Source organism: Lissotriton vulgaris, chromosome 4_1 (assembly GCF_964263255.1).
Source record: "Lissotriton vulgaris chromosome 4_1, aLisVul1.2, whole genome shotgun sequence".
NCBI lineage: Eukaryota > Metazoa > Chordata > Amphibia > Caudata > Salamandridae > Lissotriton > Lissotriton vulgaris.
The window spans coordinates 1763516023-1763540660 of record NC_141691.1 but is presented as its reverse complement, the minus strand read 5'-3'; the positions used below and the strand labels follow the sequence as shown (position 1 = coordinate 1763540660).

General features: G+C 51.6%; 1 protein-coding gene across 18 annotated transcripts in view; it reads left to right on the top strand.

Annotated features, from left to right (window-relative positions):
• UBR5 (ubiquitin protein ligase E3 component n-recognin 5) overlaps positions 1-24638 on the top strand; it is a 2064863-nt gene that overhangs the window by 1846383 nt on the left and 193842 nt on the right. For all 18 annotated transcript variants that reach the window (XM_086966085.1, XM_086966077.1, XM_086966080.1 and 15 more), the window contains one exon: positions 14559-14737. In XM_086966085.1, coding sequence (XP_086822211.1) covers positions 14559-14737 — 179 coding nt within the window. The remainder of the gene's footprint in view (positions 1-14558; positions 14738-24638) is intronic.

The window sequence follows — 24638 nt, the reverse complement described above, 5'->3', positions numbered from 1 at the left end:
AATCTCTGGCGGAAAAGGACTCCAATGATGACACTACTCACCCAACTACTTAAAGCGGAGAACCAAAATATACACCTACTAACCAGTTAGAGTGAATGAGGACCTTTAAATATCATCCATAAACCTAGTCGCACCCCTAAGGTGGGCTACCTAATGTGGCCCAAGAAAGAAGGGTTCCACCATCTTGTTTTTAGTGAAATAAGGAACTCTGGGACATGGTTAGGCCCACTCCCTACAGGAGTGGTCATAAAGAAGGTGTAGGGACCAAAAGGGTGAGTAGTCCATTTTCTACTAACCTTCACTCCCCTTAATGTACCTAAATGTAGTAATCATGAGGCCCCTTGAAACCTGGAACTCAGATTCATCTTCTGAAAGATGGAGAACATAGAAGAACTGAGGACATGAGAACTGTGAACCAGTACCGTACTTGGCACAATCCCTGCCAGGCTGCTGCTGTCCTGACATTCACTTTGTTCAGAAGCGAAACAGCTTCCTCAAACCCTTGGAGGTCTGCCCAGCGCTTCGACTCGGCAACATCTCCCTTGGAGTAGAGGAGCCACATCCCTGCACCAGCAGGCTCTGACCGCATCTGCCCGGTACATCGTTCTGTTGACCACCGTGCCCACCAAGGAGCAGCGCCCCAGAAGAAAGACTTCAGGGCTCCCAGAGGTGAACCCCAGTGAATACTAAGCCACTAGACCCTCAAGGAGCCCCCTGCACCAATACCCTGTGTACCAGAGCCAGTTGCAAGCGCCAAGGCTTGTTTGTGTTCAGTCAGAAAACTGCCGCCACCAAAACTTAGCTTCATGTCAAGGGACTTCGAGAGTAGCCAGCTCTACACTGCGAGTGGCCCTGCTGTGTTTCTTTTTCCCTCTTCTGCATGTACACCAAGAACCGTGTGAGTCACAAGCCCATCAAAAAAAGCACCTCTGCACCCGAGCTCTCCAGTCGGGGTGTGTATCGGTGGTCCTGAGACCCTCAAGAGCCAAACCCTACCCCCCAACCCCGCATGGTTTCTGCCAATCTCTTCCCCAAATCCCCACTTGCAGTCTTTTTCGAACCAGTACTTTTCCCCATTGACTTTAGCGTGTAGGGTTCACGGCTACCACAGCGTACAGCACTTCTGCACCTGGACACCCTTGGGCAGGTAAAGTTGAACTGCTGGTGCTTTTTGGACCTTGGCCCCTACCTACCTTAAGTCCGGAATAACAGTCCTGTAAGCCTTCTGTAAGTGTACCCGTGCATTGAAGTTTCTCCTGTAAGATAACATTACTGAGTTTGAGGCTTATGCCTCAAATCTGACAGCTGTAATTTTTTATTGTTTTTATTGTAAAAATCTATTATGTCTAAAGTACTTAACTGATTCATATGATCCTGGTGTGTGTCTCATTTATTGACTGTGTGTACAACAAATGCTTAACACGACCCTCAGATAAGCCTAAACTGCTCGCCCACACTTCCACAAAGAGAGCATTTGGGATTATTAATTTAAGCCCTGTAAACCAATAATGGTCGTCTTGATTTTCCACATAGTGTGCCTCATTTTGGTGTACTACATAAATTGCCAGCTTCCTACATTAGTGTATCAGCATTGGGGTACAAGACTTTGCATTTGCTGATACCTTTTTTTCATTAGGCGATTGCATGAAGAAACCCACAATTGACTTTATTCAAAAATATTTTTAGTCAATGTTTTTTATTTATTTATTTATTTATTTATTTATTTAAAATACATTTTCCAATCTGAACTGTTAGGCTCTTGTGTTAAGTACCCCAGTGCGTCGGTATTAGAAATGTAAAAAGTGTACTAATTAATTAGGCCTTAAAAGTCTGTTTAGAATGTTTTGTCATTTTTCTAAAAAGGTCCTAACTTTACTAGAAATTACTTTCCCAGGGGAGATGGTTTAGGAACTCCACCTGACCCCTCATCTACAACTTAAGACACAGCTCACATCCGAGCAAGGTCAAACTGAAAGAGCTCTTGGCAGACTATGATTTAGCCAAGGCGACAGAAGCACTGACATTCCTGAAGGGCAGGATTTGGGCAGTGAGCATGAGGATGATCCTCCTGAGTTAACTATGGAAAGTGATGTAGTGCCTACATACATCTACCTAAAAACTGGACCTGGAATGCACACCTCTATTGAGGGTAGGTCAGGCAACTCGGGGCCCAGAGAAGGGCTAGAGGACAGAGATGTTGCCCTTGAGAGACTAGCCAGAAGAGCAGCCCTTAAGGCCAGAATCCTGGCCATAGAAAGCGAAAGGGCTGCGATGGGCCTAGCACCCATCAATGGTGGCATTAAAGTAAATAGGGAGAAAAAGGAAACTATTGCTCATAAAATCCTCAATGGGATTGCCCCTGAATGTGTTGTGTGATGTTGTAACCAAATTGATTAACTGCCTTTGAGAAGGCATGTAAAATGAGGTTACACCAGAGATACTGGGCCTCCCCACTTTGAAAGTAGTTCTCAGAAAAATACATGGATCGACTCTTGACACTGGATGGGGCAGGGACTGAGTTTTATGACCTTGTGAGGGATACCCTGATTGAGTTTTTTGGACGCACCACTGAGGAGAACAGGATTAAGTTCATGGAAACACTAGGTTGCTGGTTGAAAGGAAGTACGGTGCAAGACTATGAATTGCTTTACCGTTTGCTAATGAAAAAGCAGCTGTTAAGTAATTGTACCTCAGAAAAACTAAATCAGTACCTAGTGGATCTAGGGTTAGTTTCTCACCAAGAGCTCGGGAAGAAGGCTCATCATTGGGTTAAAACAAGGGTGTCCAGGACGTCCCAAGGAGAGGGGAGACCAAAAGTAACGGGTCGCTAATTCCCCCAAGGGAACGATGCGGGATACAAAGGGGAAAAATCAAAGAGTCTTCTCATGGCCCCCAAAAACCTGCTCAGCAGAGTGGGCCCAAAGACACTTTGCAATCAAAGGGTGGGTATCAGGGTAAAAACTGGGTTCCCAGAAAGGCTTGGTGTTTCATCTGTAAGCCGAATGGACACCGAACTGGTGACTTTTCCTGTCCCAATAAAGGCCCCACTAATGCAGTACCCTCCGGGGTACTGAGTCTCCAGATAGGATCCTTGGTGTGCTCTAACGAAGTCAAAGAGCATACTGATGTTAATTTAGTCTCCAAAGAGGAGGAAGAGGAGATATAGCTTCCCTGGTTGTCTGGCCCAGTAACCTGGAGAAGTACAGAGAGAAGCCACATATACATGGAGTTGAAGTAGAAGCACTAAGTGATACGGATGCACGTGTCACCATGGTGACGAACACTGAAACCCCCCCCCCTGAGCAGTACATAACTGTACAAACGTATCCAGTTATCAATGTTGTTAACATGCTTAAGGTTCATCCCATGGCTGTGGTGACCTTAGAGTAGGGAGGGGTAGCTGACCAAAAAAAGGTGGTCGAATCCCTTGCCAACCCAGTGGAATCTATGCTAGGGAATGATTTGGAGTCATCAGCCTGGGATAAGGTAAAGAGGAGAACCCATGCAGCCATTCTGGGAATACCTGAATGGGTATGTGTGAAAATAAGACCACAGTGCAAAGCCCAGGGTGATAAAGAGGAATTGGCGCCTGGAATAATGGCACAAAACTCCAAGAGTTAAGGCAAGAAGTCTAGGAAAACTTATACAGAGATTAAAGCTCATGTCCCCTTTCTTCAGGGGGACAACCTGTCAACCCTTGAGGGAACTGAGACCCAGGAGCTTGAGCCATATCTGGCATAGCTCCTGGGCACTGGGGTGCCCTCTAGGAAAGATCTTTGCCACGGACAGGGGACCTGTCCCACTCTTAAAAGCCAGGGCAAGAAAGCTGCTGACCAGGAAAAGGGAGATGTCCGTGGCTCCAACAGATCCTTCTGGGCAGTGGGTCCCTTGTATACTGAGCCCAGAGACTCCAAATCTGGTGCCACTAGGAGAGTGGTAGGACCTCAGCAGTACAGAGAGTTCCTTCCGCTCACAGCATTTTGGCCAGACCAAAACATGGAGTAGGTTAGACACCCACTTCTAATGGCCAGGTATATCCCATATAGTAAAGGTGTTTGCCGCTCCTGTGTTACCTTTCAAGCCAGTGGCAAGACAAGTAGCAAAGGAGCCCTTAATTCCACTAACAATGGTTGGGGTCCCCTTTGAGAGGGTAGGGATTGACATTGTTGGTCCCTTTGACCCCCAGACAGCATCAGGAAATAGACTCATGTTGGTGGTAGTTGATCATGCTACCAGGTATCCTGAAGCAATTCCACTTAGGACTGTCACTGTTCCTGCAGTTTCCATGGCCCTTATAAGTATCTTCACTTGAGTGGGCTTTCCTTAGGCTCTAATGTCAGACAGAGGTAGTAAATTCCTGTCTGATTACCTAAAAGCCATGTGGGCTGAGTGTTGGGTGACGTATACGTTTTCCGATACCACCCACAAACCAATGGTCTGGTTGAGAGATTTAACAAGACCATGAAAGGTATCATCATGGGGCTCCCTGAAAAACAAAGCAGGAGATTGGATGTCTTACTGCCATACCCATTTTTTGTTTACCGAGAGGTGCCACAGCAAGGAGTGGACTTTAGTCCCTTTGAGTTTCTGTTTGCCCATCCTGTGAGAGGTCCGCTAAGTCTAGTAAGGCTGTGAGAAACCTCTCAAAGAACCCAAGCTGGACATAGTAGATTATGTGCTTGGCCTTCGTTCCAGGATGGCGGGGTACATGGAGAAAGCTAATACAAACCTTGAGGCAAGCCAAGAGCTCCACAACCAAAGGTTTGACCAAAGCCTACACTGGTGGAGTTTCAACTTGGGAGAAAGGTGTGGGTTTTGGAGCCTGTGGCACCTAGGGCCCTCCAGGACAAATGGAATGGTTCCTACCCTATCCTAGAAAGAAAGGGGAGGTCCCCTACTTGGTGGACCTTGGCACTTCCAGAAGCCCTCACAGGATCATCCTTGTGAAGTGCTTTAAAGTTTATGATCTTTGACTCTGGGTGAATGTTTTGCCTTTGTGCAACATTCCGTCAGTCATCTTGTGTGTTTTGCTGTTCACCCTATGTGGGAAGGGCATGCCCAGAAGTGGGTACCATGCTCACTACGCCACTGGAGTCAAGCTATCCTGGCTGAAGACGGCTGATAGCCAGAAACCGGTCCTAGGATGCTTGATTCCGGTCCAGGGAAGACATGGCTTGGCAGTTCGGTCTGGACTGTTCCCATGAGGCACAGGGTCGAGACTGATTTGCATATGGCCATGTCTGAACTCGGGTGGCTTGTTGAGCAAAATAACGATGGATTAAACCCAGATCTGTGACTGGGGGGAATGTTTTGCCATTGTGCGACACTCCGTCCATCATCTTGTGTGTTTTGCTGTTAAAGGTTATCATGACAGGGCATGCTCATGGTCACTGATTAGGAATGTAGAGGCTGCATGTTTATGTACTGTACCACAATGAGGTATGTAGGAAAGTGCCCCTTTTTTGCCTGGTCACCCCCAGCTTTTTGCCTGATTCTGATGCTCTTTGACTGAATGTGCACTGGGTTCCTGCTAACCAGGTTCCCAGTGCATGTGTTCTTTTCCATAACTATACCTTTGTTTCCACAATTGGCTCACCTCTGGCCCACATATAAGCTCCTTGCAAAAGGTATCGGAAAGAGACACGTTAGTGATCGATTCCTTACCTTAGAATTTCCCCAGGCGGCAGACTGGATCCGGAAAGTTTTCGCTAGCAGTACCTCTGCGTGTCAGTGGGTGGCGTTGTGCGGCTCCGCGTCCGTCGCTGGCGTTGTAAGCGACGAGATGATGTCACGCAGACTACTTAGGCGCCACCTATGCGTGCCGACGTCAGTTCTTTCTTTTTCCGCGCCAGTCAGCGCAGATCCAGTTAAAGCACGTCCCACAGTCACTTTTTGACTACCTTTTTTGAGACTTTTTCTCCTGGAGTCTTCTCTGGTGCACGTCGGGAAGCCTGGGATCAAGTCCTGCCGTCGCAATATGTCAGTGGCGGACCCCCAAGACATCTGTCTAGAGCGCGACCACGATTCCCGTTCCGGTTTGGACTGTCGAGCCATGGCTCCGAAGGCCTTGAGGCAGTCTAGAGCCCTCGAAAAACCTGCTCCAAAAAGGGACTCGTCCTGAAGCCCAGCGACCTACAAAACCCTTGGTGGACTGCCTGCCTTCTCCAAAAAACAAGAACTGTGGAGGACAGCTGCCCTGTTGACAAAGAAACCAGCAACCAGAACGGCAGTGCCCCGCTGAACTGCACAACAAGACCTCTAGATCTACCTCTGCACATGACGTTTGCCCAAGTCGAAGTGGCTCACCGGGATCCAGAAGATTCCCCTGCAGTCCTGAGCTCGGGTCCATCCCAGGATAACTTCTCCTGGACGCCACATCACCGCCTGCACCCTCAACACTAAGGGTCCCCCAACTGCCTCTGTCAGATTTTTCTGACGTCCAAAGACACCGCTGCATCTGCAGCCCCCACCCTTTGGAAGCTTAACCAATGGTGTCCCTGAGTTCTTCAGCAACTCAACTTACCTCCAGAGCCTACTGTTCCCTTTGTCCAGCTTCCTGGTCCAAACCTGCAGCCTTGGTTTGAAACCATTGATTTGTATTGGGCGCCCGAGGCTATTTTTACACTCTGCACCTGGCCACCTTTGTGCCGCTGAGAGTGTGTGTTTGGTGCTGCCTCATAACCCCTGCCCCCCAAATTGCTGGTAGAAATATGAGCCCCAGCTCCGATTTTACCTACCTTTAACCGGCACCTCTTTCAGTGCCCCCAAGTCTCCATTGACTGGCATTGGGCCCCAGTGACCAAATTTGACCTCTGCACCCGGCTGTCCCAGTGGCGCTGTGGTGCAGTCTCTATACTTGCCTAACCCTGGCCCAGTGTTGATTCTAAAACCCGAAGACTATAATTGTAAGTCGTACCTGTGAAAATGCATAATTATTTTCCTTCCAAATGTTTACATGTAAAAATGCAGTGTCCACTTTTCATACAGAAAAATTATGATCTTGCAAAACGTATTTTACTGCAACAAAGTATCTTTGGTTCTACGTAATCAATATGCAAAAAGTAACATTTTTGCCAACAGTTGGTCTTGGATTAAGTCATTGAGTATGTGTAATTATTTCTTGCCTGAGTGCGTACAGCACATGCGTAACACTTTAAAGGGGTGTCAAGACAATCGCCTGTAAAGGGCTTTTGAAAATTCCTCTAACCTGTCACTGAATGTTCTCCTGATAGCACGCACTCCCAACATCTTGCACGTTGTACAAACATGCTATGGGCATCCATTTGACGCAGTGGGGAAAACTAGTAGCAAACAAGTCAAGATCACTTTTGTGGCCAAAAATAGTTAGGGGGCTAGTGCCAGAAGAATGCAAATTCCTGGCTCTGCAGATGAGTCAAATCCCAACTCACTAGATGTCAGAATTCTACTAGAAATGCAAAGCAGTCTTGAGACAATTGATAAAAATATTGACTTTAACATTCAGGATGGACCTGGTATACATTGTCAGCCCACTCAACCCACCTTTGTCCATAGACTGCGATATGTGATTCACATATCTAATCAGTTACTTATTTTTGGTTATAGTGTTTCTGATGGATCCTATGCTTCCCACAGGTTCCTTATGTGTCCACCCCTCCCCCCAAAACCTGCCGCAAGTGATGTGCTAATTCATTTTATTTTTCATTTATTAAAATTTTTATAGATTCTGATCTGTCTTTAGCCTCTACAAAGCATAGAAATCCCGGAAGAATTAACACTCCAACTCCCATGTTGGTTTATGTGGTACTGCTACACCATTTCCATTGGAGTTTCTCAGATCGGCATGCAAAGCACTAGTGATATCATTGCTGCGGAGAAAAAATGATTATTGCTTAAATGAGGGAACTATTTATAAAGGTATCTGAAAGAAACAGGCTAGTGTTAGATTCCTTACCTTGGAATATCCCCAGGCGTCAGACTGGATCCGGAAAGTTTTGCGAAGCAGTACCCCAGCGGGTCGGTTGGCGTCGTCTGAGGCTCCGCATCCGTCGTCGGCGTTGTGATCACCAGGATGATGTCGTCGGAGTACTTAGACGCCGCCCTAGCGCGCTGACGTCAGTTCTTTTTTTTTCCGCGCCAGCAAGCCCAGATCCGAGAAGAGCAGTACTTCTAGTCAATTTTTTACTAACTTTTTGATCTCTTTTGGATCACTTCTGGAGTCGATACCTCGGCTCGCGGTGCCGGTAGGGATGCCCGGGTTCAAACCCTGCGACGATTGTCACCGCTTGATGTCAGTGACCGACCCCCACCGTCGGTGCCTTTTCTGCCTCGGGCCGACCACGATGACAAGTCGTGCCCCGACTGCCGGGCTTTGACCTCGAAGGCTAGGCGGGAGCGGTCCCGTAAGCGTCTCGAGATCCGGCAGTCGGCCCCGCGCCACTCCAGGTCCCGGTCCAGGAGGAGAGGCTCCACCGCCTGGACCCAAAACGTGCGCTCTCCTTCTACCTTTATCGCACACGCCAGTTCCGGGTGGACGACTGTGAGAAGTTGACCTGATATATGATGCTCACTAGTTCTAGTGATCACCTTGTATCAGTCCAAACAACGCTTATGGTGATTGGTTGTAAGTCAACCTTATAGACCAGCTATCCTAATGGTAGCATGGACAAAGCAGTCTTAGGCTAAACTCTTTTGGCATGTGAAGCCAGCTGTTTTACCACATATAACCCCTTGAATTCCAAATGAAAGGACACCACACAGGTAGGTATGAAAATAAACAAGATATTTATTAACTAACAAACACCTCTGAACTCTTTATGAGATCAGAGGGCGAAGCACATGACAAGAGTTTTAAGAAAAATACGTTAAGTTGCACGAGTTACAATATTGCCCTAGGGGCACAACAAACCATATACTAAGTAAGTGGAATGTGAAAGTCGATGGAAGGAATGGAGCTGTCCAGAGGCTGTAGGATCGCTGGGTCTACACTACCCTAACTTTAGGTAAGTAATAGGAGGCCCACGGAACGCGTGTGCAGAGTATGAACTCAAACGCGAGATGCGTAACAACGTCAATGGACAGTACAGTTCAAGTAAAAGGTGAGTACGGACAATCCTGACTAGTTAGGACTAAACCGACTGTGGAATTGGACACTAGGAGAGTCAATCTACTCTTGAGCACCGAAATGCTCGTGTTACCTCACCCACAGGCTGCGGGTGCATAGGTGCGAAATCGTGTCGGGTTCCGGCGTTGAAGTCTATGGAGTCTGGAAGAAAAGATGCTGCAGGCGACCAGGAGGAAGATGTCCGGTGTGATCCAAGGGTGGATCAGTGAAGAGGAGAACCTGAAAGCAGAGGGGACAATGTTCAAAGTCACTAGCCAGTGACTGGAGTGGAACCAGATGTCGTCGTCGCGATCAGGTGAAGAGTGGGTGCTTGTCTCTGCAGCCACGTGGACCAGGAGGGGTCTTCGACGACCAGGATGGAGGCACGAGCTGTCCCACGCAGGCTCTCGGTGTCGGATCCGGATTTGGAGTCACAGCCAGGGGTGGCATAATACATGCTGCAGACCCTGGTAGGCCCTGGGTGCACCTATGCCCTGGGTACCTAAGGTACACTGTACAGGGACTGATAAGGTGACCCAGTATCCAATTAGATGTGTACCTAAGGTACATGGAATCCATTTTACAGAGAGAGCAGGAAGCCTGGGGTCCTGAATAGCAGAGTCCCAGGCCAACTAAGTCGAAAACCAGCAAAACACTAGGCAAAAAGTTGGGGGCAACCTACATAACCCCCCCCCCCCCCCCCCCCCCCCCCAAACAAAAGGAGATGAGGCTATCCTTGACCAGATCGACGCCGTTTGGAGATTTTAGCTTCTACGAACCGCCCTCATACAATTACAACCCTGAATCCCAGGAGATGAGGGATGAGGAGGATTGGGAGGGGTCTGAGGACCCTCTGGCCAGGGAGTGCCAGTCTAACATGGACTGGGCAGAAGACCTTGGGGAGGCCAGTGGCCTGGACACCTCTCCAGACACTGGATTTGTCTCTCCTCCTACCGTGGCTTCAGAGGAGGGAGCTACCTATGGTGTGGTGTTGACGAGGGCTGCCAAGGCCTTGGGCCTTGAGCTCCCCGTCGCGGCCGTGAGGACTAACCTCCTCACTGAGGTCCTTAAGCCGCAGTCATGCTCCATGGAGCCTCTGCTGCCGTTTAATGAGGCCTTGACAGACGTTCTTTTGGGCACTTGGTCCAGGCCCGCTACGGGTTCGCCTGTAGATAGGAACGTGGCCAGACTCCACCTCCCGGCTCAGGGCGACCCATGTTTCCTGTCCTCCCACCCCACCCCCGAGAGTCTGGTCATCCAGGCCTCTAATTCCCAGACCGCATTTCCGATGGCCCCGCCGGACAGGGAATCCAAGAGGTACGAGAACTATGGCAAGAAGATCTTCTCGTCCCTTAGTTTGGGACTGCGGTCTTCCAACACCGCATGCCTCTTGGGCCATTACACCCACTCTCTGTGGGAGACGGTGGTGGAAGTGCTGCCAGAGTGCCCGTTGGAGGTACGGGCCAAACTCGGCCAAGCCCTTGTGGAGGGCCGGGACGCAGCCAAGTATTCAATCAGGTGTGGTCTGGATACTACTGACTTGCTGGGCAGAGCGATGGATACGACGGTGGCGGTACGACGCCACGCCTGGCTGAGATCCGCCAATTTTTCGGCAGACGTCCAAAACACCCTTATGGACATGCCGTTCGATGGCCATCGCCTCTTTGGCGACAAGGCAGACCACGCGCTTGAGCGCTTTAAGGACTCCAGGGCTACGGCCAAGTCCTTGGGCCTCTCGGCCCGCGCCAGCAAACGGGTGCCTTTCGCTCCTTTCGTGGCCAAGGAAGGGGCGTCCCCACACGCGCCGCCAGCCACTCGCCGCAAACTGTCATCCAGCGCGGCGGCGGCCGTGGAAACCGCCGTGGAGGCGGTCGGGGAAACAGGCGGAGTCAGTCCACACCTGCCCCCGCGGCATCCACCTCTAAACCTCCTAGTCCGTGCTTTTCGGCCCATGGGACGCCATTGGGAGGCAGGGTTCGCCATCACCACTCTCACTGGCGCACTTTCACTTCGGACAGGTGGGTGCTGCAGATCCTCCGAAGGGGCTACTCCCTCCCCTTCGAGACGACCCCTCAAGCCATGCCACCGCAACACCACCGCGTATCGGGGGATCACTTGCGGCTCCTGCAGGAGGAAGTGCCGGCCCTCTTGGGCAAGGGGGCCACCGAGCGCGTTCCTGGGCCAGAAGTAGGACGTGGTTGCTACTCCTACTACTTCCTGGTACCCAAGAAGGGCAAAGGGGGCCTACGCCCTATCTTGGATCTCAGGAACGTCAACGGCTTCCGCCGGAAGGAGAAGTTCAAAATGCGGACACTGGCTCAGGTCTTGGCTGCCCTAGACCCAGGAGATTGGATGGTAGCAATGGTAGCGTTGGACTTGCAGGACGCGTATTTCCACATCCCCGTCCAGCCGGCCCACCGGCGTTACATGCGGTTCACGGTAGGCCACGAGCACTTTCAGTTTACCGTGCTCCCCTTCGGCCTTACCAGCGCCCCACGGGTGTTCACGAAGGTGATAGCGGTGGTCGCAGCTCATCTGCGCAGGTTAGGGGTGTCAGTCTTCCCCTACCTAGACGACTGGTTGTTGAAGGCGGGCTCGCCCCAAACAGTCGTCAGCCACCTCCAGACTACGGCGGTTCTCCTGCACCAGCTGGGATTTTCCATCAATGTGCCGAAGTCACACCTGTGCCCCTCTCTGTAACTCCTTTTCATCGGAGCGGTTTTTGACTCGGCGCAGTTTCGGGTTTACCCGCCCGAACAGCGGGTTCGGGATATACAGGCTCTGATTCCGAACTTCGGGCCGTTATCACGAGTTTCGGTCAGGTTGACGCTGCGGCTTCTGGGGCTGATGGCCTCCTGCATCCTTCTGGTGCATCACGCACGGTGGCGGATGCAGGCTCTGCAGTGGGACCTGAAGTTTCAGTGGGCCCAGCATCAGGGCAACCTGTCCGACCATGTCCTGATCTGAGGGCACTGCGAGACAGCTGCAGTGGTGGCTCACGGACCGCAATTGGGTCAACGGCAGATCCCTCTCCCTTCCCCAACCGGAGCACGTAGTTGTGAGGGACGCGTCCCTCCAGGGCTGGGGAGGCCACTTGGGAGAGGCGGAGATCAGAGGACTCTGGTCTCCGGCGGAGTCCCGGCTCCATATCAATCTGTTGGAGCTGCGGGCAATTCGTCTGGCACTGAAGGCATTCCTCCCGTCTGTCCGAGGGAGTGCAGTGCAAGTGTTCACGGACAACACCACCGCCATGTGGTACTGCAACAAACAGGGCGGAGTGGGGTCATGGACCCTTTGCCAGGAGGCTCTGCGTCTCTGGCAATGGCTGGAACATCAGGGCGTGACTCTGGTGGTTCAACACCTGGCAGGTTCTCTGAACGCCAGGCCGGACGAACTCAGCCGTCGGTGCTCGATGGATCACGAATGGCGTCTGAACTCGGACGTGGCGCAAGGCCTCTTTCTGCGATGGGGAGAGCCTTGGTTAGATCTATTCGCCACCGAAGAGCACGCGCAATGTCATCAGTTCTGCGCGTTGGAATTTCCAAGGCGGCACTCGCACGGAGACGCTTTTCGTCGCGAGTGGAGCTGCGGTCTGTTGTATGCCTTTCCGCCTATACCACTTCTGCCCAGAGTGCTGAAGAAGATAAAGCACGACCGAGCACAAGTCATCCTTGTAGCTCCAGAATGGGCACGAAGGTACTTGTATCCCGAGCTACTCAGTATGTCAGTCGATCTCCCGGTTCGTCTGCCTCTTCAGGAGGACCTTCTGTCGCAGCAGCAGGGGACGGTCCTCCACCCGAACCTGTCCAGTCTCCACCTCCATGCTTGGAGATTGAGCGGCGACAGTTGAGGCCATTTGACTTGCCTCCTGAAGTTTGCAACATCATTCTGGCAGCCAGGTGTCCCTCCACAAAGTCGGTATACGCCTGCAGGTGGAACAGATTTGTGGCATGGTGCACAGCAAAGGCTGTGGATCCCCTCAATGCCCCTCTCTCTGAGGTTCTCCTCTTTCTTCTCTCTCTTGCCCAGCAGGGCTCTGCTCTGGGCACTGTCAAAGCTATCTTTCAGCCTTTCTGAGGCTGCCTGACCAACCTTCTTTGTTCAAGTCCCCTATCGTTAATCGATTCCTGAAGGGCATCACTCATACCTACCCTCCTGTTCCCTTCGTGATGCCTCAGTGGGACTTGAACCTGGTTCTAACGTTTCTGATGTGCGCTCCCTTTGAGCCACTTCACAACTGTCCTCTTCGCCTTCTTTCTTTGAAGACTGCCTTCCTGGTAGCCATCACCTCTGCCAGGAGAGTGAGTGAGCTTCAGGCTCTGTCTTGTAAGCCTCCTTTCCTTTCAGTCCATCCGGACAAGGTTGTATTACAAGGCCCTCCTTCCTTCCCAAGGTAGTCACGGCCTTCCATATTGGGCAATCCATCACGTTGCCCACCTTCTTCCTGCCTCCGCACCCCTCGAGAGAGAGGAGGAGAGGCTCCACCGTCTGGACCCAAAACGTGCGCACTCATTTTATCTGAACCGCACACAACAGTTCCGGGTGGATGATCAACTCTTTGTTGGGTACGCGGGCGCTAAGAAAGGGAAAGCGGTGCACAAGCGGACCATCTCCCGGTGGATTATCTTGTGCATCCAGGAGTGTTACTCCTTGGCTAAGAAGGAACCCCCTGTTGGGCTGAAGGCTCATTCCACTCGAGCCACGGCCACTACAACTGCCTTGGGCTGAGGTGTGCCCTTGCAGGACATTTGCCAGGCAGCTACGTGGGCCTCGCTGCACACGTTTGCAAGACACTATTGCCTGGACAGTCAAGTCCGGAGGGACGGCTACTATGGCCGTTCCGTCCTCCAGGACTTTCTGGTGTGATTATTGGTTCGCAGACCCACCACCACGGGGATGGTATTGCTGGGGTATCTATTCTAAGGTAAGGAATCTATCACTAACGTGTCTCTTTCAGATGCACAAGTTACTACTTGTGTAACAATATATCTGTAAGAGACATTAGTTAGTGATAGATTCCTTACCAACCCACCCATCCTCCCCGTTCTGCGAACCGATATCTAGGGTTAAGGTCATCCCCTTTCAGGGCCCTAGTTTCTCGGCACCAGTGTTGGTTTTTGTCATGGCTCTGCGCTTCTGGCGTGGAAAAGCTGTGGCTAAGAACTGATGTCAGCACGCGGAGGCGGCGTCTAAGTACTCCGACGTCATCACGGCGCCCACGACGCCGACGACGGACGCAGAGCCGCAGACGACTCCTACCGACGCGCATGGGTACTGCTACGCAAAAGTTTCCGTATCCAGTCTGACGCCTGGGGATATTCTAAGGTAAGGAATCTATCACTAACTAATGTCTCTTACAGATATATCGTTACACAAGTAGTAACTTGTCCATCATTACCGAAGGTAAGTAACTTGTGCTTTACCTGCACTAAAAATTGGGATACATTTATCTAAACTTGACCTTTTCTTCATGCAGCAAGAAAATAGAAAACGGCATGGATCCAGTCGAAGTGTGGTCGATATGGAATTAGATGACACTGATGATGGAGATGACAATGCTCCCCTGTTCTACCAACCTGGAAAACGAGGATTCTATACTCCAAGGCCTGGAAAAAATACAGAAGCAAGACTCAATTGTTTCAGGAATATTGGCAGGTGAGGATTAATATGAAATATCACTTTGTTTTTGCCAAGCTAATGGGTTAAACAGATTCTGCATTTTGAGTGCAGCAAGAAACTGCATAATTATAATAGAGTTATAATCATTTTAACGCTCCCCCTATATGTGCAACTGGTAATTGTTTCCCTGCAAACCTGTTATGCTGGTGCTGAATAAAAGATGATGCCTTTCAGGAGCTGAATTGTTAATTTGCACTTTTCCTGATGAGATTCACAATTCAAAAAAAGAATGACCATAGAAAAAAATTATCTGTAGCAGCACTGAAGAACAATTCTTAATCAATACAAATTAAATGTGACCCCATGAATTTGAACAAAACGGCAAAAACATTCCTCTAATGACTTCTCAATGTGTGCTTAGTTTTGTTTCTAATGCTGTCCGAAGCCTCCTGCCCCCATCCCCATGCCCACTCTCATTTTTCTTTCAAACCACTTATTTATCCCCCTACTATGAACCGGACTACAAACTTCATCCTGATAGCTACTTCTAACTGCAGATTCCTCGCGTTTTGAATATTCCCTAAGCTTCAGACTGGAACCGAAAACGTTTGAGCAGTGTCTCTGCTCACTGGTAGGTGGTGCTGTGCAGCTCCGTGCCACTGGCATTCTGTTCAGGAAGTGATATGTGAAACCTCATGTAGGTGCCACTATCAGGTGCCAACACCAGTTTCTTTCCTTCCGCATCACCAGGATTGGATTCAGAGCTGCTACTTGTCTCCTCACATGATAGCCCGATTCATTTTGGGCTTTGATCCAGATGTTTCAGCTCTGTCCTGAATCCCCTTAAGGTTGATTCTGAGACTGCTGGGACTGATGACCTCCTGCTGGTGAAGCTCTAGGTGGTACAAAAGGGGGTGTTGATGGACGGAGCATCTGAATCAATCAAACACTCACACCCAGTCAAAAGATCTGAGTTTAATCCATCACCGTTCTTTAGCCCACTCTGCCACCCCAGTTCAGACATGGCTATATGCAAATCAGTCTGACCCTGTGCCTCATGGGAACAGTCCAGCCCGAACTGCCAAGCCATGTCTTCCCTGGACCGGAAACAAGCTTCCGAGGACCGGTTTCTGGCATTCCAGCCGTCTTCAGCCCGGCTTGCCTGAATCCAGTGGCAAAGTGAGCAAGGGACTCACGTCTGAGCATACCCTGCCACACTTCGAACCTTCCGGTCTCAAAAATAAGAATGGAAAGACCGATTCCGGCACCGCAAGCTTCCGAGGACCGGTTTCTGGCATTCCAGCCGTCTTCAGCCCGGCTTGCCTGAATCCAGTGGCAAAGTGAGCAAGGGACTCATGTCTGAGCATACCCTGCCACACTTCGAACCTTCCGGTCTCAAAAATAAGAATGGAAAGACAGATTCTGGCGCCGCAGGCCCAGCGAAACTTGTCTCCACGCCTAAATAGGTATCAAGGCCTGATACAGACATGCCTAAACCCTCTGACAAGCCTACCAAGCCAAAACCACCTTCGGCACCGAAGATTTAGCCACAGGACTCGGTAACTCCTCCTAAAACAAAAAACACTAAACAACCTCTACCGGCACCGAAGAAATTGACACCTAAAAAGATTGTACATGAGGAAGAACTGTTTAGACCAGATCCTAAACAAAAAAAGGTCTATATTAATCCAAACACTAGACATGTGGAAGCAATTCCTCACAACATAAGACCAGCAGACACACCACTTCCACCTGTGGTTCCTGCCAAGAAGAAGGATTGTGCAACTTCACCAATGCACCCTTACTCTCCTTCACCTTCCTCCTCTCCTATCCCTCCTTATATTGAACCGATAACTTCTCCTGTTCAATCTCCTGCATCATCACACCACACTGACGAGTAGTATGATCTAGGTGGGGGGAATGACGTACCAGAGCCACATGCATACCCTTTAGATGATGATGTCAATCCAGAATATCCTAAGGATGACATGTACAGTTTTCCACCACATAACGTGCCAGACATTCCTGATCCTCAGTACTACCCAACAAAACCTTCCCCTCCAGAAGATAGTATTGGGTTTAATCATCTTTTAAATAGAGCTGCCCTTTACCATGGGGTCTCAATGCACTCTGATGCCATTGAGGAGGATTTTTTACTAGACATTTTTGAGCAGTCACAAAGGGCTACACAAATACTACCTATGATCAAAGGAGTCATTAAACATGCGCCAGACATATTTAAAGACCCGGTACGATGTAGGGTGTTAAACCCCAGAATAGAGAAAAAGTATAGACCAGCACCATCTGATCCAGTCTATATTAAGGGACATCTGCCACTAGACTCTTTGGTAGTGTCTAATGCAAGTAAAAGAGCCAATTCCCAAACATCTGGATATACGCCCCCGCCTGACAAAGAATCTAAAATCATTGATGCGTCAGGGAAACGGATTGCTGCGCAGGCCACAAATATATGGCCTATAGCAAACACACAAGCCTTACTCTCATGTTATACCAGGGCTCCCTACGATCAGCTAGAAAAATTAATGGAGCACCTCCCAGATCAATATAAGGATCAGGCAGCAGAGCTCTTACAAGAAGGCAAATTAATATCCAATGCCTCAAATAAATGTGCACTAGATGTAGCTGACACAGCATCCAGGGCAGTCAATACTAGTGTCATACTGAGACGACATGCGTGGTTACGCATTTCAGGTTTTAAACAAGAAGTGCAGACTACCATCTTAAACCAGCCCTTCAATCAAAACCAGTTGTTTGGGCCGGAAGTAGACAACACACTAGAAAAGATGAAGAAAGACACGGACACAGCTAAGTCTATGGGTGCATTACAATCCACGCAGACTGGAAGTTCTTTTCGCTGCTCCTTTTATCGAGGAGGTTCCAAGCAGACCGGCCCCGATACAACATCCTCTTTTAAAACACACACACAGACCTCTTCAAACAAAGGCTATTTTAGAGGAGGATACAGAGGCAACAATAATAAGGTAAGAGGTAGAGGCAATAACAATAACCGCTCCTCTTCTACTCCCAAACAGTGATTTCCCTCTGCCTTCCCTACAGCATTCCACTCCTGTGGGGGGCAGATTATCACAGTTCCTACCTGTCTGGAATTCCATCACAACAGACAGGTGGGTAAGACAAATTATCCAACCTGGCTACTGCCTAGAACTCACTGCAACCTCCCCAAACATACCACACAGGCAGCATCCAATGTCCACAGAACACACTACTCTGCTTCAACAAGAAGATCTGAAAGCAACACGTTAGTGTTAGATTCCTTACCTTAGAATATCCCCAGGCGTCAGTCTGGATCCGGAAACTTTTGCGTAGCAGTACCCCTGCGCGTCGGTAGGCGTCGTCTGCAGGCGTCCCCTGCGGCTCCGCGTCCGTCGTTGGCGTCGTGCGCCGTGATGACGTCGCTGGAGTATATAGACGCCGCCTCCGCGCGCTGACGTCAGTTCTTCTTTTTTCCGCGCCAGTAAGCGCAGATCCGAAGAGCAGTACTTCGGTCTTTTGACCAACTTTGTTAACTTCTAATCTCTTTTTGGTGCCTGGTAGGATGCCCGGTTTCAAGAATTGTGACGGTTGTGACCGCACGATGTCGGTCACGGACCATCACCGACTCTGTCTCCGGTGCCTGGGCCCCGACCACGACGTGGACGCCTGCGTCGACTGCCGGGCTCTCACTAACAAGGCTAGACGGGAGCTGAACCCCGAGGAGCCGGTCTACATCGTTGACTCCGAATATGGAGATGATGAAGAGTACGGGGAAGGTTGGGAGGGGTCTGAGGACCCTCTGTCACGTGAGTGCCAATATGACCCGGACTGGACAGGTGATTTGGGGGATGCCAGTGGTCTGGACGACTCTCCTAACCCTGGCTTTGTCCCTCCTCCTTCCGTGGCGTCGGAGGAGGGAGCTGCATATTCAGTGGTGCTGATGAGGGCTGCCAAGGCCTTACACCTTGAGCTCCCCGTCGCGGCCGTGAGGCCTAACATCCTCACTGAGGTCTTCAAACCGCAGTCATGCCCACAGGAGCCACTGCTGCCGTTTAACGAAGCCTTGTCAGACGTTTTGTTGGGCACGTGGTCCAGGCCCGCTTCAGGTTCGCCTGTTGATCGGAACGTGGCCAGACGCCACCGTCCTTGTCCGGACGACCCCAAGTTCCTGTCCACCCATCCACCCCCGAGAGTCTGGTGATCCAGGCCTCGACCTCCCAGACCGCATTCCCGTCGGCCCGCCCGACCGGGAATCTAAGAGGTATGACCAGTATGGCAAGAAGGTCTTCTCATCCCTGAGTTTGGGACTGCGTTTTGCAACACCGCTTGCCTCTTGGGCCGCTACACCCACTCTGTGTGGGATACGGTCACGGACCTGCTGCCAGAATGCCCCATGGAGGTGAGGGCAAAACTCGGCAAAGCTGTGGCTGAGGGCCGAGACGCAGCTAAATACTCTATACGGTGTGGTCTTGATACGACCGACTCGCTAGGCAGAGCGATGTCCACGACAGTGGCGATTCGTCGCCACGCCTGGCTGAGATCCGCCAACTTTTCGGCAGATGTCCAGAATGCCTTGATGGACATGCCGTTCGATGGCTGTCGCCTGTTTGGTGACAAGGCGGACCACGCTCTGGAACGCTTCAAGGACTCCAGGGTCACGGCCAAGTCCTTGGGTCTCTCGACCCAGCGCCAGCAGGCGGGTTCGTTTCGCTCCTTTCGTGGCCATGGAAGGGGCGTCCCCACACGTGCTGCCAGCCACGCGTCGCAACAATCCTTTCAACGCGGTGGCGGCCGTGGAAACCGCCGTGGCGGCGGTCGGGGTCAACGGCGGGGTCAGGCCACACCTCCCCCCGCAGCATCTGCCTCCAAGTCCTCCTAGTCCGTGCTTTCGGCCCCATGTGACGCCAGTGGGTGGCAGGGTTCGCCATCACCACGCCCACTGGCGCACGATTACGTCGGACAGGTGGGTGCTGCAACTCGTCCGAAGGGGCTACTCCCTCCCCTTCGAGACCACTCCTCCAGCCATGCCACCGCAGAACCACCGTGTGTCGGGGGACCACTTGACAATTCTGCAGGAGGAAGTTACGGCCCTCTTGGCCAAGGGGGCCATCGAGCGCGTTCCTGGGCCAGAAGTAGGGCGTGGTTGCTATTCCCACTACTTTCTGGTGCCCAAGAAGGACAAGGGGGCCTACGTCCTATCTTGGATCTACGGAACGTCAACGGCTTCCTCCGAAAGGAGAAGTTCAAGATGTTGACATTGGCTCAGGTCTTGGCTGCTCTAGACCCGCAAGACTGGATGGTAGCGTTGGACTTGCAGGATGCGTATTTTCACATCCCCGTCCTGCCGGCCCACCGGCGTTACCTGCGGTTCACGGTAGGCCAGGAGCATTTTCAGTTTATCGTGCTCCCCTTCGGCCTTACCAGCGCTTCACGGGTGTTCACTAAGGTGATGGCGGTGGTCGCAGCCCATCTGCGCAGGTTAGGGGTTTCGGTCTTCCCCTACCTAGACGACTGGTTGTTGAAGGCGGGCTCGTCCCAGACAGTCGTCCACCACCTTCAGATGACGGCAGACCTCTTGCACGACCTGGGGTTCTCCATCAATGTGCCGAAATCACACCTGTGTCCCTCTCAAAAGCTCCTTTTCATCGGAGCGGTTCTGGACTCGGCGCAGTTTCGGGTTTATCCTCCGGAACGGCGGGTCCGGGATATATGGGCTTTGATCCCCATCTTTCAGCCGCTATCCTGGGTTTCGGTCAGGTTGACGCTGCGGCTGCTTGGACTGATGGCTTCCTGCATCCTTCTGGTGCATCACGCCAGGTGGCGTATGCGGGCTCTGCAGTGGGCCCAGCATCAAGGCAACTTGTCCGACCACGTCTTGATCTCGGAGGGCACTGCGAGACAACTGCAGTGGTGGCTTACGGACCGCGATTGGGTCAGAGGCAGATCCCTCTCCCTTCCCCAACCGGAGCACGTTGTCGTGACGGACGCGTCCCTCCAGGGCTGGGGTGGCCACTTGGGAGAGGCAGAGGCATCTGGTCTCCGGCGGAGTCCCGGCTCCATATCAACCTGTTGGAGCTACGGGCGATTAGTCTAGCACTGAAGGCATTCCTCCCCTTTGTCAACGGGAGTGTAGTGCAGGTGTTCACAGACAACACCACCGCCATGTGGTTCTGCAACAAACAAGGCGGGGTGGGGTCGTGGACCCTTTGCCAAGAGGCTCTGCGCCTCCTGCAATGGCTGGAACGTCAGGGCGTGACTCTGACGGTTCAACACCTGGCAGGTTCTCTGAACGCCAGGGCGGACGAACTCAGCCGTCGGTGCTCGATGGATCACGAATGGCGTCTGAACTCGGACGTGGCGCAAGGCATCTTTCTACAATGGGGAGAGCCTTGGTTAGATCTATTCGCCACAGAAGAGAACGCGCAATGTCATCAGTTCTGCGCGTTGGAGTTTCCAAGACGGCACTCGCACGGCGACGCCTTTCGGCGCGAGTGGAGTTGCGGTCTGTTATACGCCTTTCCGCCTATACCACTTCTGCCCAGAGTGCTGAAGAAGATCAGGCGCGACCGGGCCCAAGTTATCCTTGTGGCTCCGGACTGGGCTCGAAGGTACTGGTATCCCGAGCTACTCAGCATGTCAGTCGGTCCCCCGATCCGCCTGCCCCTTCAGGAGGACCTTCTGTCGCAGCAGCAGGGGACGGTCCTCCACCCGAACCTGTCCAGTCTCCACCTCCATGCTTGGAGATTGAGCGGCGGCAGTTGAGGCCATTTGACTTGCCTCCTGAAGTCTGTGATGTAATTCTGGCAGCCAGGCGTCCCTCCACAAAGTCGGTATACGCCTGTCGGTGGAACAGATTTGTGGCATGGTGCACAGCAAAGGCTGTGGATCCTCTTTCTGCCCCTCTTTCCGAGGTTCTTCTGTTTCTTCTCTCTCTTGCCCAGCAGGGCTCTGCTCTGGGCACTATCAAGGGCTACCTTTCGGCCCTTTCAGCCTTTCTCAGGCTTCCTGATCAGCCTTCTTTGTTCAAGTCCCCAATTGTAACGAGATTCTTAAAGGGCATCACACACATGTATCCACCTGTTCCGTTTGTGATGCCTCAGTTGGACTTGAACCTGGTTCTAACCTTTTTGATGTGTGCTCCCTTTGAGCCCCTTCATTCTTGTCCTCTCCGTCTCCTGACTTTAAAGACGGCTTTCCTGGTTGCCATCACCTCTGCCAGGAGGGTGAGTGAGCTCCAGGCTCTTTCTGTCCAACCTCCTTTCCTGTCCATTCATCCTGACAAGGTGGTTCTAAGGACTAGACCTTCTTTCCTGCCCAAAGTAGTTTCTGCTTTTCACATCGGGCAGTCCATCACCCTCCCCTCCTTCTTCCCGCCTCCGCATCCTTCAAAGGATGAAGAGCGGCTCCATCGTCTGGACCCAAAACGTGCGCTTTCATTTTATGTGGATCGCACACGCCAGTTCCGGGTGGATGACCAACTGTTTGTTGGCTACGTGGGTGCAAAGAAGGGACGGGCGGTACATAAATGGACCATCTCTCGGTGGGTCGTTCTGTGCATCAAAGCGTTCTACTCTTTGGCTCGGAAGGAGCCTCCTGTTGGGCTGAGGGCCCATTCCACTCGGGCCACGGCGGCTTCTACTGCCCTGGGCCGGGGAGTCCCCTTGCAGGACATTTGCCAGGCAGCTACGTGGGCCTCGCTGCACACCTTTGCGAGGCACTACTGCCTGGACAGTCAAGTCCGGAGGGATGGCTTCTTTGGCCGTTCTGTCCACCAGGACTTTCTGGTGTAGGAATGTATTGGTTCGCAGACCCACCACCGGGGTTGGTATTGCTGGGGTATCTATTCTAAGGTAAGGAATCTAACACTAACGTGTTTCTTTCAGATGAACAAGTTACTTACCTTCGGTAACGATATATCTGTAAGAAACATTAGTTAGTGTTAGATTCCTTACCGAACCCACCCATCCTCCCCGTTCTGCGAACTGATACCTAGGGTTAAGGACATCCCTTTTAGGGCCCTAGTTTCAAAATGGCACCAGTGTTGGTTCTCACACGGCTCTGCGTGTTCTGGTGCGGAAAAGCTGTGTACAAAGAACTGACGTCAGCGCGCGGAGGCGGCGTCTATATACTCCAGCGACGTCATCACGGCACACGACGCCGACGACGGACGCGGAGCCGCAGGGGACGCCTGCAGACGACGCCTACCGACGCGCAGGGGTACTGCTACGCAAAAGTTTCCGGATCCAGACTGACGCCTGGGGATATTCTAAGGTAAGGAATCTAACACTAACTAATTTTTCTTACAGATATATCGTTACCGAAGGTAAGTAACTTGTTCTTCTAACACAACAACCCTGGACTCTTTGAGGACAGGGTGCTAAGCACAATACAAAACTCTTAAAGAAATACTGAAAGTCGCACAATTTACACAAATGCCCGAGGAGCACGAAAAACCATATACTATGGAAGTGGAATGCGAATCACTAGCAGGTAAGTAACAGTTCTCAAAGACTTTAGAATCGATAGGCCTACAATGCTGAACCCTTAGATTAGAAGCAGGAGGCCTAGGGGCGACGTGTGCAGAGTGGGAACTCTCACGCGCAATGCGGGACAAAGTCTATGGATGCTAGCAAATGCAAAATTAGTGTTCTCGGGCGAACCCGACTAGGTAGGTCCAAAACGAAAGTGGATCTAGACACTTAGAGAGTGGATCTACGCTGGAGCACCGTGGTACTTGGTTTACCTAGCCCAGGGGCTGCGGCTGCATAGGGTTCAAGTGTCGTCGGGAATCCTCGTTGACGAACCAGGAGCCTGAATTGGAAGTTGCTGGCAGGCGACCAGTGAAGATGTTCCGGGCTGATCCGAGGACTGGATCAGTGAAGAAGAGTACCTGTAAGCAGAGGGGACCGAGTTCTGAATCACTAGCCAGTGATTAGGTGGGCACCAGGATGGCACCGGACAAGGTCACTCAGCCAGGCGAAGAGGTGACACTGGATTCTGCTGCTGCACGGACCAGGGCGCTGATGTCGACCAGGCTGGAGGTCTGCGAGCTGTCCCACGTCGGATGTCCGCTGCTGGCGATGCTGGATCCGGTGAAGGAGACAACAAGCCTAGACTACGGCAAGCCCACGTGGCGACACAAAATGGCGTCTGGAGTGGACCAGGAGGGTCCGAGGAAGGTCCCCTTCAGGAGGAGACTGGGCCAGTCTAGAGGAGCTAGACCAGCGGTGAAACAAACGTAGGACGTCGTCTGGAGGGTTACTAGCCAACGGGCAAGTGACCGGACAACGTGGCAAGCGACACAGAAGCAAAAGGGCCCCACGCAGATCTGGTGGATGCTGGGGGGCTGGTCTTCGGTGCTCGTGCTGCTTGGGGCTTCTCTCACCCTAATGCACCCACTCGAGGGTCCCTCGACGGTCGTGCTGGGTCAGTGTTGTGCTGGTTCTGATGGTCGCCGGGTCCACTGGTCTCGTCGCACCCACGGTTCTCAGCTGTGCTGTAGAGGCAGGTAGAGGTCAGAGAAGGCAGGGAGTCCGGGTCTCGTCGTGCCGGTCGGTCTGGTTCCGGAGGAAGGACTGGCAGCAAACCGCAAGATACTTAGTTGGTGCCTGCTGATGCAGGGTGACTACTCCTTAGTCACAAGGGAGAAATCTTTAGAAAAAGTCGAGAGTTCCTTTCGTAGAAAGTAGTGTTCGAGGCATATGGGCTGCAGATGGTACATTATTACTAGATCGCCATCTGGTGTTGGGCTCGGATGATTGCACTTGTTTTTCTCTTGGAGAGTCTTTTGTATCTTGGTGACTCCTCCTTTGGTTGCTAGTGCGCATGGGCTCCATCCTTAGATAGTTTTTTAAGCGCTCCAGATCGACTTCGGAAAGAAGTGACTTTTCGGTGCGTATTCCCTTTCCAATTCGACGGTATT